Genomic DNA, 18,375 nt, shown 5'->3' with positions numbered 1-18,375 from the left:
AGTGTATTCGTTAATCAGTTTTTAACTATTGTATAGTATTTGCTAATTATATATAGAGATCTACTTCGTCAAACAGTGACAGTTCCTTTCCTCACAAACGCATAGGACAACAAGAAAAGGGTCATAGTACAGTATGAGCCAATGAGATGACCGTTTAGTGAAAATGATTGCCACTGTCACTTCGGTTCTCCAAGAAGTTAGCAAAATTTTGGTATACTCAACATCAATCTTCAAAGCAATTTAAGTACTTCATTAATAAGGTGATAAAATTGTGAAAATCAAGATATTCATAAAGGTCCTCATGAAGTGTCATAATCTGAATTATTACACGGCCAAAATTGCACGAAATTAATTAAACACTTGCACACACAAGAGACAGCACAAACCCGAGATATTTTACTTAGAGAATTAATTATAGTGCCCAACAGAGTGCCACTGCAAGACACCTCAACCAATCAGGGATAACTGCCATAAAGATAAGCGACTTGTTGCATGACAAAGAAATTGATCCAATACTACTTGAATACATTTTCCTTATTGGCATAAGTGTTTTTTTATATTTTGATATTCCCTCCAACGAAGAAGTCGATGGGCTACAACTTTATGGGTCCGGGAGCTGTTATATATATGGCATTTAACCCCAAGAAAAAAAAATGTGATCTGATCAAGTTGTCGACCAGCTCCCTCCAGAATCCTATGCTCATTGTATCACCCTATGAAGCACGGACACTCCAGTCCCTTGTCGTGTCCGGTGTCCGACATGCGTCCGTGTCAGTGTCCGACACCGACACGACACCCGTACAACGTTCTATATTTTGGACATTACAGGTGTTCACGTGTCCGTGTCGTGTTTGGTGTCCGTGTCGGTGTTGGTGCTTCATAGGTATCACCAAATCACTGGAATAGAGATTTTACTATGCTGCCAAATGCCACAATTCACATCCTTTCATAACCCTCAAAGGTACTAGAGATTTAGTGCATCTTTGAATTAAAATTTGCAAGCTTATTTGGGTTTTCAAGCAAAAGATTTAATGTGCAAACATATAATATTGAAAGCAACCATACGTGGCATAAAATTGAGTTTACTTTTCGAACTGAATTTAAAACACCCCAAATAGAAAACTAAATATAGCTTACGTAGTTACATGTTTCTAAACGTTGTTAGCATTTCAAAGAACCATAGTTTAACGCATGTACAGACACTAGTGGTGTAAAACTTAAACTTAACGAAAGAGGTAATGAAAATCCAGATTTTGTAGAAGCAAACTGCTAGTGGTATACGCAGCAGTTGCAAACTATGTTTGATTAGATAAAGCCAAATTGCAACAGCGGTCCAAATTAATGATACAACTGTCTCAGAAACTTATGCTAAATGAAAATGACATGCGATTGGCTGTATATCTTACATCTTATACCAAGTGATTACATTAACAACTTCAATTAATATATAGAAACCAGAGTTTGAAGCCTAGAAAAGTAGAACTGTAAACTAATAGTAACCATGTTTTAGGTTTTGGTGCCTTCCTAAAACTTGAAAAAAGACAGTCTTTACAGCTCAGAACAGGGATTAAAGTGCATAAATGAACGTGTTTCTGCCTTGGGATTAAAGTATATTAAACTCACGAAATGTTTTATTTTAAATAACTGAATATTAGTAGTAAACTTGAAAAGTTTTATCTTTTAGAAGAGCTGTTTTTCTTTTTCTTTCATTTTTGCCTGAACGACCAATGGTTTTTCCTTTAATATCCACGGCTGGCAGTGGCACACCCATGGTTTGATTGGATTGCTCATGATATTTCTGTGACCTGGAAACTAGAAAGAACGTGTGGCCAATGGCCATATAGCAACCAGTGGTTCAAAGTAATGTTTTCCTTGGTTCAATTTTACAACTCCCGAGTAGTCCAATCTTTGTTCATTGGCAAAATTTTCATAGATGAATAAAATAATAATAAAAAAGAATAATAAAGCATGTGGGATGACAGTTAGTTTTCTGTTATAGAAACAATTGGGTTTCATTTTTTGAGTAGTGGGGCATGGCGTCCTAGATAAGGTAAGGTACTAGTGGGTGTGGGTGAGTTATGAAGCACCATATAAAGTGGGGGAATAGGACGCAATACCCAGCTTCACAAAGTGTAGTCTACGTTTATGGGACCCTTTTGCCAAATCAAGTTCAATTAGAGAACGTCTTATTCACAAGTCACGACCTTGACTAGTCGCAATCACACAAGTCCAGAAACAGCAGTGGCAGTCTCCCTTGTCACGCTCTGGGCTCATAAAGAGGTTGATTCATCTTCCCCGTCTCTGCTGTGCTAGGAAGACAAGGAGCTTGATTGCAGCACGAAAGAGACAGATAACAAAGGCACCCCATATGGCCCATAGATCAACACCACTAGCAACAAAGCTATTATGCTATTGCTGGTGCTGGCTAAGCTTTCATTAAAAAACACAAAAAGAAAACAAGCTTTATTCAGATCAGATGATGTGTGAACCAAAATAATGGCTCCCCTCCCTCCCCCAAGCCAGGTAGGTAAAGCTTCTCCCCACAAAATAGTAATAACATTTTTTCGCACACACAGTTGACTGTGCATGGCAGAGAAAAAGAGTGTGTCATCAGTCATCACACACCAATTTCCATGCAACACCCCAGTCACACGCAAATAGTTAAAAAGAATCTTTCATTGAGTAAGTATACAGGCATTTTCCTCAACAATAATCACTGCGTTTCAGCTATAGCAATAAAGTTTGGCACAAATTACTACATTGGACGAAAATGAATAGTCCATTTTGCACAGACAAGGTAAATAAACAAGAGTGCGAAACTGATGGAAATCATTTATTTATAACACCCAACAGTTCAGAGTTCAGACTCTATCTAGAGTGAGAGGAAAGTAAAGATAAAAATCCTATGATATTCATTCAGACCAATTTAAATCCATACAACAAAATCCAATTTACAGAGTTACAATGACTAGAAGCAATGAGAAAGAAAGCTTCTCTCCATCCCATTTCTTCCATTGTCACAGTTTGCCTAGTCAAGTCTTGAAGCTAATATAACACCATTGCCACATTAAAAAAAAAAAAAAAAAGACGCTGCCAAGAAAAAGAAAAATCAATTGAAAACAAAATAAGAAAGTAAGGGGTGTGGAACTAGTACAGGACGGACCAAACTGCTAAACGTGACAATTCTCCCAAAAACCTCAAATTCTTCTTGCAGTGCCTGCCAATTCACACATGTCAAATCTGCATAATTTCACGAAATTGAAGAGGCTAGCTTCGCATAGCATGATCGATCATCCATGACATATCGCCAAATAATAATAATAATAATTAATAATTAGTTGTTCCACACCAGAGAAAAAAGGACCAGGTGGAAACCCTTTCCAATAAAGAACGAAGCATTAACGCCAAGAGGACACAGTCAAGAGAGGAACATCCTTCCAAGCCAGAGACAAAAACCCCGGTGGTTTAGACTCAACAAGCGAAAACAGAGAACTGTAGCTGTAATTCCAGAGAAGTATCTTAGCTTGACTGATTGCATAATGGCTGAGACTCACCGATTCAAAACCAGCACGCTCCATCAGAACCCTCCACTGCTCCTTGTCCTCCATACTCTCCCTCACCGGCCCCGGCCCAATAACAGCGGCAATACGCCGCCCGAGCAGAAGACTCTCCACCTGAAACCTCTCCGGCGAGTCCGCGGCCAAATTAGGCTCCAGAGACTCAAACACAGCAGAGAAGTACTTGAACGCAGTCCTGAACCGGTTGACAAACCCGACACGTGTGACACTTGCTTCATACTCGCCAAGGGTGACAATTCTAGGGTTGAGAGACTTGGCCAACCTGAGCGCAGTGTCAACCGCGGAGGGAGGCTCGTCCAAGAGGTTATACAACTGAAGCATGAAGTTAACGGCCAAGACCTCGTTTGGGTCAATGCAGAAGCTGTTGTGGTCGAGCTGGTGAATGGGAGTGAGAATGGGCGTGAACACGAAGTTCAAGTCGAGGAGCCTGGCGAAGTCAGAGAGGCGGTTGCCGGTGGCGGAGAGAGAAGGGCCGGGAGAGGGACCAAGGGAGACGGCGGGGATTCCGGAGATGGTGATCTTGTTGGGCTTTCCAGAGGCACGAGTGGCGAAAGCTTGCAAGAGCGCGGCCCACTGGATCCCCTGGACGATGCCGAAGTCGAGGATGTGGATGTTGGAGGCGTTTTCGGTGGCTTCGAGGATGGCTTGGTTGGCGGTTAGGTGGGCGAACTTGGAGTAAGGGCAGGCGTCGTTAAGGGCCTTGTAAGAGAGTGTTAACTCCTCCCAACTACTGGGCTCCATCTTTTCTTTGTCTCCCCACATCTTACGGCTCAGGGCCTGCCAGAAGTAAAAGCCCACCCGCTCGGTGGGGTTTCCGTGCTGGGAGACGGATTTCCGCAAACGGCTTAGGGATTCGGCGGCTTGATCCGGTTCGGTTTCGGAGAGGGAGGCGCACTCCGACAGGGCTTTTAGGAGAGGCTGCTGTGGGGAGTCCGAGTCGGGGGATTGGGGCGGGAAGATGAGGCGGTTGAGATCGGAGGAGGGGAAGGGGAAATCGGTGGTGTAGGAGGAGGGGGTGGCGATGAGGGAGTCCATCCAGTCGTCGGAGTCGAAGTCGGAGAAGCGGAAGGGTTGGAAGTGGAAGGGGGGATCGGATTGGAAGGGGTCGGGGAAATCGGTGGGAGGGAGAGGAGGAGTGCTGTTCCATGGAATTGGATTGGTCTGCTGCTGCTGCTGCTGCTTCTGCTGCTCTTGCTGCTGCTTCTGCTTAATCACTTGTTGCGCAATCGCCATCAGGTTGCCACTGTCTGCACACATGTAAGCCATTGCCTCTTCTCCTCTGCAAATCACATCACAGCGCCAGCGCCAGCGAAAACGGAGACTCAACTAAGGAGGATATAAAGGGAAGGATCAAGAGTTTATTCATTCAACCGTTGAAGCCAATAACCATTTCAAAAAGACGCCATCCCCTTGGTCCCACCTTTCATTTTAATAATCAAATTCACAATGTTTCATCAATAAAAAATTTAAATTTAAATTTTTTAACATAACAAAATTAATATAATATTAAAAAATTAATTTAATAATATTTTTTATTTTTTTAAGATTAATTTGATATTAAATTATAAATAAATTTTTCTAACCCTTATCTACCTGAGAACAATTAAACTATTTGTTTATAATATATAAGTATATATATATTTCTCCGTCAAAATATTTTATCAAATACTCCTCCCTAAGTAAAAACAACTACTACTACGTTATTAAAAAAAACTACTATTATATGTATAGGGTAATTTCACATATCGATATAGAGTACCGTTTATTATTGCATTTTACTGTATCACTGTTGGTACTTCATAAGTCCAACATAATGCTTCCTTATGTCCCCTTTTTCTTCAAGGTTATATCTATTTTATGAATTATTCTTGAACTGAACAATGGTGCTACTATTAAAAATCAAATTCGTGACTTCATACAACTTTTTTCCCTTAAGCTGTTTAGAGTAACTTCATTTTCATTACTTTATTTCACATACTTTTCAGCCGTGTTTCTGTTTTTGAACCTTACCAAATTTACAATTTTTATTTATTTATTTATTCGAATCTTTGTGGTAATTTGGTAAATTAAACAGTTCATTATTACTGTCATATTAATATTTCCTTAATTGCTTGGCAAAATACTATTATTTATGGAAACTCACGTGATCCCGCATGTGAGTTCATTTCTGATTATCCGAATCCATTCCATCTTGTCCAAATGCAATGCATTATTCGTACAGTGCAATTTCGTATCACTAACAAACTCCATAACACACACAAGGGGAAAATGCATTGCATATTTAATCATGTGAGTGCTTGAATATTATTATTTAGCGATTATATTTTTATACATATACTTTACAGTTTAATAGATATACATTTTTTATATATTGTTATATTTTAAGTAATCAAATTTCATTTTTATATCTTTTAAAGTAAGATTTTTCAAAGTAAATAAACTTATAATATATAATAATTTAAATTGGATAACATTATTAAAAAAAATTGTATTATCAATGCGTATATTATTTAAGGATGATATATATTAAAAAATGTAAAAAAAAAAACACACACACAAAAACAATATTACTCTAAATGATTAGCTCCAGCTGCCACGGTACAGTACACATGTCAGCTTACAACAGCAAAATAGTGTCATAATAACAGTATTACACTGCAAGAATTTATTATACCAAAGCGTAAATAATACAAAGGATCATATTCAGATAAAAATTCGCCTAATTTATTTAATTTATTGGCACAATTAAGATCTTAAATAAGAATAAGAAATGCTCATAAAAAAAGTTATTCGGATAAACAGTAACGACACAACAATGCACTGAGTATATTGGTAACTTGATTTTTACTGAACTAAATAGATATAGGTACATATAATAAAATTATGTAAAAAAATATTTAACGGTTCAAAATTAAAAAGAGACCATTATGAACCACTCTTTCCCGTCTTCAATTATTTATATTTCCCCATTCAACAAAAAAAAATTTATTTATATTTCACACAGTAGGAATCACTCATTCAATGCACTAATAATAACTAAAACTGATTAGTAAATCATATATAGAGGAAAAAAAGATTGTGCACCATTAGTGTAAAATATTTGTTTGACAGACAACCATTAATGTTTTGTCACATTGCTTTCTATTATTTTAATTAAATCAAATAAAAATAATTAAAAAACAAAAAGGGACACACCAGGGTCATCGTGGAAGCCCAAAAAAGATGAAGCAAGAGTATTTTTATAAGATGATTAATTAAAAAACTTATGGTAATGAGTAAACGATTAAACGCAACCTAATATTTTATAATACAAACCCAAGTTTAGATTAAGCATGACCCATCTCGAAGTGATTTCTTTTTACGTGATGGATTATTTGTTTACGATAATGTAAAATTCAATAAATAAAAAAAAAAAAAGAGTAGAAAAAGAGAAAAAGGGTGAAGGGGTTAGTAGGGAGTGTAGAGTGTTGTTTTTGAGGGGGGGTGGGGCCCAGGGTTGTGGGGGGGCGATCTTGGACCAACGGAAATGCAAATGGTGAAAGAAACGGAATGGAAAAGCAGCGGTGCAGGATATTTTGACGGGATAATCGCTATCGCTTTCGACATCATCACACTCACATTCAACGTTCATCCATTTTCATTCTGCGTGTAATCCACTCATCACACGTCACCATGCAGTCAACTCCCTATAGTAAGTCTTATAAAATCATCATTTCTTATAGTAACTCTCAATTTCAAAATCCACATCTACACGACTATATTTTATTTTAATACATGTGTACAATTTTATACATCTTAATTGTTGATTCAAGTGTCTGCTAATTACGCCATGCTTACATCCTTAACCTATTGCAACATCATCCACCATCAATTTAAGTAACTTGTTTTAACATTAACAAATACCCTACGCGTGCATATTCGTTCTAATTACATGGACAGTTGCCAATTACAACAATGACATATCCCGGCCCCTAACAACTGTCCTTGTTTGAATTGTCATATTTGTTGTTGTTAAATGGAGCTAGTGACTTAGAAAGCAACATCACTCTCACTTAAATTACAGAGTACGAGCAGTATATATATATAAAAAAAAAAAAACATAGTAATTTTATTTGTGTGTGTGAATCACCGTAGAGTACACACAGCATTCTAAAAAAAAGTAAAATCCATCCCCACACACACAAATAAAGTATAAAGTCTTTTCGGCGTTGTAAAGTTTGAACGGCGGCCATTAATACTTGAGGTTGATAGAGTTGGAAAATAATAAACGGCGTCTTTGATTAAAATTGATCGTCGGAAACTATAAGCAGGCAAAATTAAACGTCACAATCTGAGTCAATGGTAGGGTGATTAGACAAGAAATCAAAGCCAGCCATACCATGCTTATCTTTAAAACCTAATAGGTCCACAAAATTCGCCTTAATTATCCACACTTTTCCCTTCAAGTTAAAAAGTGGATAATGTCTTTAACATTAAAATATTTTTTTTCCTATAAAATATTTAAAGTTCATTTTCTATTCCTGTAAGATTTTTTTTTTCTTGCAAAATTAAATTGTATAACTTTTTAACCTAAAGTTTAACTCGGTTTTAATCAAAGCTACGTGGTGGGGTTATGCAAGACCTATCAAGGATTTTTTTCACGTGTGACTCCCTCTGCTGCCTCATCCATCTTCTCCTATTCTTTATCGTAGGTTTGGGTGTTGTTACGGTGGATCTAGTAAGTGCAGCGGTTTGGGTGTCTCATGGCAAACAAAGGTTGATGGTGGTGGTGGCACGTGCTGCATGCGCACAACGGATTTGGTAAGTGTGGCAGCACAAGGGAAGGGAGGGCAATGAACTCCAAAGGCAAAGAACATCATTTTCGTGGACCCTATATCGCAATTGGTAGGTGTTGTTTTGCTATTTTTTTAATTCCTTTCCTTTTTTCAATTTCAATTCATTTTTACTTTTTTTTAAGTTTAATAGTAAAATCTGTCATTCTTATTTTGTCTATTCTATCAAATCATTTCTTTATTTTTTAATTCATTATAGTTTTTTACCTTTCAAATCTTATTATTAAATTTTTTATATTTTAAATTTCAAATTTTAGAATCATGATCCTCATAATAAGAAATACATTTTTTTATCATTACATCTAAGTGCTTAATTAAATATTTAGTGTAAAATATAATATTAATATAGATTTTATATGAATATAATTTAAATTTTAAACTTTGTTTTTTTTAATTTATTATATTTTTACAATCTTACATGTTATCTTTTAAAATATAATATATAAAATTAAATTCTATTTTCACATAAATTAAAATATTTATATTTATATAAGTTTTATTTTTATTTATATATTATACTTTTATTATATAAAATAAGTTTTGAATAATTCTATAAAAAATACATCAAATTTGAATTTTAAATTATTTAAACATAATTAAACCTATATTTTATAATTAAGCCTTTGTTTTAATTCAACTTTTCCAATTTTCGTCAAACCACCATTTCTAATTTTTGTTTCAATTCAACTTTGTAGATCGAAATTCGTGGGTTGTTTACTCTTCTAATTTGTAGTACTCTATCTATATGACAAAGTTGGATTTGTTGATGATGCTTGTAGAAACTTCAATTCGATGCCTAGATATAAAATTGAAGCATCTAAGGAACATTTCGCTATTATGGTGCAACTAATTACCCGCAATGATCAACTAGAGAAAGCTTAGAGATTTGAACAAATGAGTTCTTTCTCGTAGAATAGACAACAACACCTTTTCCTTCTAAATTGTTGGAATGATGTCTCTTGCAAAACCAAATACCTTTCTTTTTTTTATTTTTTAATTAATACTGGGAAAAATCATACTACAAATTTGGTGTGTCAATATGATTTGAGTGTTGATAAAAATTTATTGAATGTTGAGTTTTGATTTGAAAGAAATTTATTGAGTGTTGATAAAAACCCTTTCTCTTTTTCTCTCTTTGTAATTTTTATTGTTTTTCTATAAAATCACCACAAAATTGCATTTTAATTATTTCAATTATAAAAATGTCATGTAAATTTGTATTCGTTCAACCTAATTTCGAGTAAAAATTACATATTTTAATTTTTTTAATGATGAAAAATGAATAATTTATTTTACAAAGATAAAAAATATATTTTAGCTTGTATTTAATTATAAAAAACACTTTCTTACCTTTATTTTTTGCTAAAACAGTTTCATTTTCGAATTCTTGCTAAAATGGAGCACATTTCATCTAAGTATACATATAGAAGTGCCAATTAATTACCTGCACTCCTTAATTTTTGCAAAAATGACTCTCCCAATGGTGTCAAGGTTTCGTTCGCAGGTATATGAATTCTTATGATAAAAAAACATAGAAAGGGTTGCCTTCTCCGGATGGTAATAGTAGCATGACTGCATAGAAAATGATAGATGTGAAGAAGGAATTGACAAGTCAAGCTTAGCTCTTGTTTTTGTTAATGCTTTGCAAACAAATTAAAGCCGGCATATAAGACACACTATCACCACATCCATGTCTTCATCATTTTTTTCCTATGTAATATGACACTTCTGTTTTGTGCCCATTTACATATATATTATGTACTTCCTCTTGTGCATACTATGACATCGGAATAACCATTTTCATATCTTCACTCATCGGATGTTAGAATTGTTGTAGGTTGAAGGATATCATAAAAAATTAAGTTTTTGGGATATTTTTGGGCTCAAGTGTAATATTTATTTTGTGATATAAACTTTTAAAGTGGTTAGCAAGAGATGAAAGTCTCAAGCTCATGAGTTTGGGCCAATGGACTTGCTGTAGTGCAAATCTATTGATTTGTCACCCTTGGACCGCGATAATAGGCCATACAAAGTTTTTTACGTTTTATTTAATTAAATTCTTTTAAATAAACTTTTTGAACTTATTTGAAATATCTTGATTTTAATATGACAAAAATTGATTGGATCAATCACAAAAATTGTGGGATTTTTTTGTTTTCATCATTTTATTTATTTTGACCGATTTTAATCCTTGCTATCATTTGCTGTGATATTTGAAATTGTGTTACTATTTTTACTAATGAGTTTAATTGTCGGTTTAACTCTGTGATTCATTTTTCCTTTTTCGTGCTCCCATCTCATCCTATAAATACCACCCACTAGCCATTGTTTCAGACACACAAAAAAACTTCTCTTCTAGAGTTTCTTTCTCTGTTCTTGGGTTCAAATTTTCACCATCTTAAGTTCTGTGACAGAAATTCTTGTTGTATCATGGGGGAATTGTGTGAGATATATTACAAATGCCTAAGAAAAACATCATTTGTGACCATCAAAGCTGTATGTGTGAAATATCATAAGTAAATTCTTTGGAAGCACCAAGCCGACCTATCTTTGTGGTTTGACGTTCTTTGTCTTTCTTACTCTTCATCATTAATTATGAAAATCACTTAAAAAAACATCAACAGAAGAACCAAGCACCAGTATCCATCGGTTAATGATTTTCTCAACTTTGTAGTTTTTATAATATTTTTTCTCCTTGTGATTCATATATATTTTTCTTGCCGATGATCGATCCTTATTTTAGTTACTCGATCAATTATTTTCACGCTTGCTCAATTGCTACGGTTGATTCAACTTATTTTAATAAAATTATTTTTTTCTTAAATAAATAGTCATTTATCAATTGGTTGTCGGTACTCTTCGTTTATATTCTTGTTTGTTGTCAAACATTGGGTACCGTAAAAACTAACGAATGCTCGGATAGATTTTTGTTTGAACTTAATACATCAAATAACTTGAGGAATATTTATGTATTTCATTAAAGCAACTTGAATTATATAACTTACATATTTTGCAACCGATCTCTCGTGACTCTGGAATATAAATCCCAAATACTTACACAATTGTGATATCTAACATAATCTCCATTCTTCCATTCAATTCAGTTTTAAAAATTATGAATTATGGTAAAATGAAATAGTAATAATGATAATAGAAAGCGAAATAATGATGATGATTATACTAATGATGATAATGACGATAATAATGTGGAATGATAATGATAATGACAATGATAAAGGTCACACAATGATAATGATAATAATAATGGTGATACAGACAAATTAATAATGTTATGGTGGTGATAGTTAAAATATGATTTTTAAAATTAAAATTAAAATTCACAACTTTTTTGGTTTTGATAATAAATATAAACTATTTTGAAAATCAATTAAAAAGCAATTCAATTTCATTTTTGCTGTGCACGCTTTTATTTTAAAGTTATATTTTTATTTACTAATATTTAAATATTTAATAATCTTGTTAATATTGAACTTGGTAAAAAGGAATTTAATCACTGAAAAATAAGATTTTAAAAGAAAATTCTTTAAATACTAAAATTATATATTGAATTTGGATTCTTGTATCCATAATTCAATTTTTTTTAACTATTGTCATGAAAACCAAAAGTTTACAATTACTCCGAAGGAGACTTGAACAAATAACAACATACAATGGAGGGAAATATTTGTTTTTCACTTTTTTTTTTAAAAAAAAAACAAACAGAAGATAGGTAAACTTTGAAAGAAACTAATGAGTATCTGATCGAATTATGTGAAACTCATGGTGCCTTCCACCATCATATGACAACGTCTTTATCTCCTTCCAAAAGTCCAACTAAAAACAGCTTGTGTCCCCTACCTGTTTCCATTATTTTGTGCAACTATGTTATTTGTTCAAGAAAGCGCTTCACTGCAAATTTGACCGGAGCACGGGTGCCCATATGTATATATATATAGAGATATTGCTAAAATATGTTATTGGAACATAATCATGGATCTCTATGTGAAAATTCGCTAAAGAGCTGTGTCCCTTAAAAAATTGATTTTTTACTCACTCTTTTCAGAAAATTAATTTACATTAAATTCTCGTAAGATCTATAAAAAATAATTTAAGATATCAAAATAAGATATAGTATTAGAGTAAAAAATAGAAAATATTTTAAAAATGGCGTAACACTAATGAATCTAATTGTATCGATGTGATGAAGACCATAATAAAAAAAAATCATTACCTCAAAACATAAAGGAAGAGATCATAAATGTCTATACCCGTAAAATTAATTTTTGATGAAATAAAATATATATATATAATAAAATAAAATCTTAAAATGAGATCTTTTAATAAAAATGCTTTGGGTGAACTACATAGCTCTGAATAGGAAAAGTATCTTCATATGACATTTTCATATCATGTGAAATCATATTCCTTAACTAAAGGTAATAGTGTTCCTCTAAAAAAAACTAAAAGTAATAGGGTTAGTCTCATTTTTTTACAAGTGAGATTCTATTTTTTTTGTTTTATTTTTAGTTTTAACTATGCATTATAAAATGACAGTTTTTATTTTATCTGTTTTTATTTGTTTGGATATTTTTTCTTTCTATTCTTTAGTTTTAAACCAAATTATTCTTCCATTAGTTTTTTTTTTTACTAATGGTATCAATTTTGGATTATATGATATTCTCATAATTTCTCACGTGTCATCAAATTAAAATTAAAATTAAGAAATATCTTTAAAAGAAATAAAAAATTAAAATAAAATTAAATATTCAATACAATATTGGGATAAGACATGTAATTCAATGAGTGTCATTATAAAAAAAAAAAAACTCTTAAAAACACTCATTCAAAAATAATGCATGACACTCTCATTCAAAAATAATTTATAAAATCACTATTATTTACAAATGATGATTCCTATTTACATTATAGGGCCTTTCAAAAAATATTTATATTATAGGAGTTGATTTAGTTTATATATATTATTATGCGAATTATTTTTACACATAGATCTAGCGAGAATTAAACTGTAATTTGGCAACATGATAAATTCTTATTAGATATTATGTGTAAAAATGTTATACTCAATGCATAAAAATAAAATTCTTTATTTTAATGAAAATATTGTCGAAATATTTTTTGATTATAAAAAATTCACCAAATAAACTATAATTTAAATAGATTTATCGAATTAAAACCTATTACTGGAACACAAGCACTGAGAAAATTGATAAAAGGCAGCCTTAGGCAGAGTTGAAACAAGTAACATAGGCGTGAGCGTGAAAATGAATTTTGGAGCGAAACCCCATTACGTATTGTTGTGTTGTGTGGTGTGACTGGGATCAGATCTGCCCCTTTCTCTGTGCAATTAGCGTGCCCTAGGCCTGGCCATGGGAGACGAAGAAGAGGAGGAGGTGCTCGGTTCGGGTCAATCAGCCTCCACCAACAGCTTGCCACCTCCCGCTGATAGCACACTCCTCAAATTGAACCATCTCGACATACATGCTGATGATGCTGTATCACACGCTTCTCTTGCGTTAGTGTTCTCTCCATTCTCTTTTCTCTATTTTTCTATTTTCTCTAATGTAAAATCAAACCGACCAGCAGTGCCAAGAAGAAAAAGAGAGGCGGCCAACGGGCTGTTGGACCTGATAAGAGTGGAAGAGGTCTCCGCCAATTTAGTATGAAAGGTATTTTTTTAGTTGTTAACTTTTAGTGTGCAGAGTATTGACTGTGAATTTTGCAGCAGCGCTGTTTAGAATTAATGCGTGTTTGGTTTCCCGTTGAATTAATTCAGAATCACTTACATTGAAATACCATTTAACTTGATTTTAGTTTGTTAGCTTTTCATTTGTTTGGTTTCACATACAAAGATTGATTTCGGGTTCAGAAGAATCCGTTCTCAATTGAAACAACTTTAAGTAGCATTTGCATTGGATTAATAAATTTATACTTAGTTTTACCACTAACTTGCTTTTATAATAAAAACATTCTAACAAAATCATTTTTTCCAAAGCTCATTCAAACACACGCTTGTATTCTTTTGCTTCTTAGGTAGACATCATGTTTCATAGGTCGTGCTGATAATTTTCGTTCTGGCTTTGCTTCTTGTTTACTGTTGCTTGTCTTCAGTGTGTGAGAAGGTAGAAAGCAGGGGAAGAACAACATACAATGAGGTTAGGTGGTTTCTTTGACTCAGTTTTTGCTTCATTTAAATTGATCGCTTGCTTTTGTTTCTATGATAAAGTGTATGCTCATACTTATTGTATATCATAAAATTGAACTTGTGTCCTTCAACTAATTGTTATTATTCCTTATTTCATAATTTATTTCTTGAATTTAGTGTGATTATTTTCATATTATAGGTGGCAGATGAGCTTGTTGCCGAATTTTCTGAACCAAGCAATAGTGAATTGCCCCCTGATCAGGTTTTCCCTCCTTCATATAAACAATTCCAATATTATCTGCAATTCACAAATTGAAGATGTAACATGAGTATTGTGGACTTACTTTTGGGGGGTGAACATTGTCAGCAACAATATGATGAGAAAAACATCCGCCGAAGGGTCTATGATGCTCTGAACGTTCTCATGGCAATGGATATTATTTCTAAGGACAAAAAAGAAATTCAATGGAGGGGCCTTCCTCGTACTACTGTGAATGATATTGAAGAACTAAAGGTTTGAATAGTTAATGTTTCTCCTTGTGGCTTATTCTTTCCTTGCAGTGATGTTTTGAGCAAATCCAAAAATACAATGAAGAACCATTATAACTCTGTAAATGTATTTGATTCCAACAGACAGAGCGTCTTGGGCTCAGGAATAGAATTGAAAAGAAAACAGCCTATCTGCAGGAGCTTGAGGAGCAAGTAAGTCCTGTCCACTGTCTAAAATATTTAATTTGGGAATGAAATTGTGGAGTTGGTTCTCTCCATTTGAAATTTGGACTTGTTGAAGAACCTGACAAATTACTTATCTTTTGTTATGTTTAGCTTCTATTTGCTAATTGCTAATTGCTTGTATTATTATGTCAAGTTCGTAGGTCTTCAGAACCTTATTCAACGAAATGAGCAGTTATATAGCTCAGGAAATCCTCCCAGTGGAGGTGTATCTTTACCTTTTATTTTGGTACAGGTACACCATCATTCCATTGCCTTCTGTTTCAGTTATTTTGTCCAGTAGAAAATGTTGCTCCATTTTTCCTTGACTCTTAAATTTGTATGATAATTCTTATATTTTATTGGTATCAACTCCCTAGTTGGCATGTACTTAATCAGCTGGTTGGATTTTGAATTATAAAATATCCTATTATGGAACCCGATCTCACTGCAGCTGCTTAATTTGCTAGAAACATCTTTTCACTTTATGTATGGATGTTCATTTGAATTTGTCAACGAATGTAACTTCTACCAAACTATATGCTAGAACTAGAAGGATATTATTAATGCTTATTGTTAAGTTCATCTTACGCAGGTTGCCTTTAGGCATTATACCTACTCAAGCCTTTTATGGGTCTATATCACGGTTTTTAATAAGTTGCTAACATTAATTTTAATGAACAGCTGTTTTTTTGGCTCTTGATGGTATTGCAACTTAATCAATCTCATATTTCTGGCCTTTTTAAACTGTAGACACGTCCTCATGCAACTGTGGAAGTGGAAATATCAGAAGATATGCAGCTTGTTCATTTTGATTTCAATAGGTAAGAAAACTACTATTGCTTCACTTGTCATTCTTTTCAAGTGACGACACAAGTATCTTTTTTAGCACATACGCTGTCTTAATTTGCAGTTGCCTAATATAGTAGTGTCATAAGTTAAGAAAGTCAAACTAGTGTATACTATTTTTTGGTTAAACAGTCCAACACCAAGGCCACTAAAAGAATTTTCAAGTAGAGAAGTTGGGGAGGCAGTTTTGGTGGTTGAGGTGCAAAGCTTTTGTCCCGATGTTGGGAAATATATCTGCCACTTCCTACTTATGCTATTTTTTCTCTCTCTGTAGCACTCCTTTTGAGCTGCATGACGACAATTATGTTCTCAAGGCAATGAAATTTGGTGAGAGACCACTGGAAGATAATATGACACATAATCTTACTGATGGAGGTGAAGGTTCTAGCATGTCAGGCTTGTGTCAGCCGCAGGCTCCTACAATTCTAAATGTGTCAAACAGGCCTCCAACATCACCTCCTCTCCCTGGCATACTAAAGGCAAGAGTTAAGCAAGAGCATTAATCTGTAAGGTTATCATATTATGTTGTCTTATGTAAAAGCATGTTTGTATATTTTGTAGAGAAATTTGCTGCAGTTGATAGACCGTCATAATAGTTATTCATCAGTTCAGCCAAGTCATTCTGTAGGTTAGAAGCAGATCGGTATATCTTCTTTGTTAGGGGTAGACTTTGGCACATTCTTTGCCTATCATCCGTCATTTATTACCGTAAAATTTTTAATTTTTTGTTTTCCCACATATTTTCACTGTAACTTTCCCCCCCTTTGTAGTGAAAGAAATCGGTTTGTGATAGTTAATAGATCATGGAACGGAATCCAGAAGCATAGGATTAATTTTTGGAAGTGACTGATCTGTAGTGTACAGTTTTCCAGCTTAGCTGGTATCTGACTAATGCATCTTGTTTGTTTTGTAGCATTTACTAGGGTACTTTTGCTATTTCAAAATAACTTAGATGGAAATTTACGTGTTAGGTATGATACTGTTTTAGAAGGAAATTAGCAAAATAATTTATTTATTTCTTATTTAAACGAGTGTTCTAGAAGCTTATTCATGTGCTGTGTTGTAGCGGTTTTATTAAGAGTAACTAAAAAATTAACGGAGAATGCTTTAGTTATTGGGAATGCTTATTGGATGAAAACGATTTCTTGTGTATACAAGTCATGTTAAAATAATGTCTATCTGTATCTTGATAGACATTAATAGGTTGTTTCGTTTTCCATTTGCTAGTGTTTCTGTATATGTAAATGGAGAAGTGTCTTGATATGTTTGGATGAACGTCTTTTTGAGTTTATATCAACAGAAAAAAATGTACTAAATACGGGTAATGTATATTCTTATATACATGATGGCTATATTCAAATTGTGTTTATCAACATTAAATGAGGCTTTTTTAATGTCTTTCATGTGAGACGTACAAAACTTGAATACGATTTTGCTGGTGGAAAGTTTAACACTCTTTGATAAGGTGTTACTTAATGTCTCTAATTCCAACGTTTTTGGGGGATTGCAATTGATTTGGCACTCACATACAGTATAATTATATGGTCAAGATATTAAATGATTTAGAGTGTGTTTGGATTTATGTTTACGATCATTAAACGTGCGTTCTCCTATGGTCAAACACGAGTCAACCCTTATGGAGATGTTTGGAAAAATGGTGGAGGCGTGAGTTTGAAGAGTGAATGCGCGAGTCAAAGTTGACGCTACTCTGGGTAGCTTCTGGATCTCAGGAAATTCGATTTTACCTTTGGGAAAAATATGTTCTCTTATTTGCCTTTTTTGTCATTTATGGTGCTTTTAGTTTATCTACGGAGGATAATCTATAAGGGCAACAGGCAAGGTGCGTGAGGCTTCTGGTTGAAGAGAAGGCGGTGGTGCAGTCTGAGCTAATTATATGTTCAAAATCACTTTTGATTAAAAGAAATCACTTTTGTCAACAGGAAATAATCTTTTTTAAAGAAATAGCATACGGGAAAGAGAAAGAGAAAAAAATATTTTAGAGTGTAAAAACTAAATGCATTAGATATGTACAAATAGTTAAAACCCATTTTAGTAATTATATGTTCAAAATCACTTTTGATTAAAAGTATCCAAAAATATCATTGTTAAAAAATCAATTTCTGATATTTGTTATTCAAATAAAATTCATGTTACTTTATAATCAATTTTGTTTACTTTACTTCAATTTGATGAGCATAAGATAACACACCCTATGAGAAACTAAACACACTGTGAATAGGTT

The 18,375-nt window shown here is 33.6% G+C and overlaps 2 protein-coding genes across 8 annotated transcripts; one reads left to right on the top strand and one right to left on the bottom strand.

Moving 5' to 3' along the window:
• Window positions 1-2,889: 2,889 nt before the first annotated feature.
• Window positions 2,890-4,939, bottom strand: LOC100800989 (scarecrow-like protein 4). Its single transcript, XM_003540097.5, has one exon. It carries the CDS (start codon window positions 4,842-4,844, stop codon window positions 3,399-3,401), a length of 1,446 nt encoding a protein of 481 aa, XP_003540145.1. The 5' UTR covers window positions 4,845-4,939; the 3' UTR covers window positions 2,890-3,398.
• An 8,695-nt stretch (window positions 4,940-13,634) lies between these two features.
• Window positions 13,635-17,048, top strand: LOC100798342 (transcription factor-like protein DPB-like). Of its 7 annotated transcripts, none has more exons than XM_006591817.4 (10): window positions 13,635-13,943; window positions 14,015-14,097; window positions 14,540-14,583; window positions 14,773-14,835; window positions 14,941-15,087; window positions 15,207-15,275; window positions 15,442-15,540; window positions 16,038-16,108; window positions 16,408-16,612; window positions 16,695-17,048. In XM_006591817.4, the coding sequence occupies exons 1-10, from the start codon at window positions 13,798-13,800 to the stop codon at window positions 16,764-16,766; spliced, it is 999 nt and encodes a 332-aa protein (XP_006591880.1). In that variant the 5' UTR covers window positions 13,635-13,797; the 3' UTR covers window positions 16,767-17,048. The 7 variants fall into 7 exon arrangements, with proteins under 7 accessions (XP_006591880.1, NP_001357819.1, NP_001242415.2 ...); NM_001370890.1 differs by having other exon boundaries at window positions 14,012-14,097; XM_006591820.4 differs by having other exon boundaries at window positions 13,642-13,923.
• The last annotated feature ends 1,327 nt before the right edge of the window (window positions 17,049-18,375 follow it).

The sequence above is a fragment of the Glycine max genome, chromosome 12, assembly GCF_000004515.6.
Source record: "Glycine max cultivar Williams 82 chromosome 12, Glycine_max_v4.0, whole genome shotgun sequence".
NCBI classification, from domain to species: domain Eukaryota; kingdom Viridiplantae; phylum Streptophyta; class Magnoliopsida; order Fabales; family Fabaceae; genus Glycine; species Glycine max.
Note: the sequence above shows the minus strand (reverse complement) of the source record. Positions and strands in the feature narration are given on the sequence as shown.

Bases quoted from the DNA above. Each gene is read 5' to 3' on its own strand.
- LOC100800989 (XM_003540097.5), bottom strand. From the start codon at position 4,844: ATGGCTTACATGTGTGCAGACAGTGGCAACCTGATGGCGATTGCGCAA.
- LOC100798342 (NM_001370890.1), top strand. From the start codon at position 13,798: ATGGGAGACGAAGAAGAGGAGGAGGTGCTCGGTTCGGGTCAATCAGCC. The intron at 15,276-15,441 runs GTAAGTCCTGTC...TATTATGTCAAG, and splicing joins TGCAGGAGCTTGAGGAGCAA to TTCGTAGGTCTTCAGAACCT. The intron at 16,613-16,694 runs GCAAGAGTTAAG...TATATTTTGTAG, and splicing joins CTCTCCCTGGCATACTAAAG to AGAAATTTGCTGCAGTTGAT.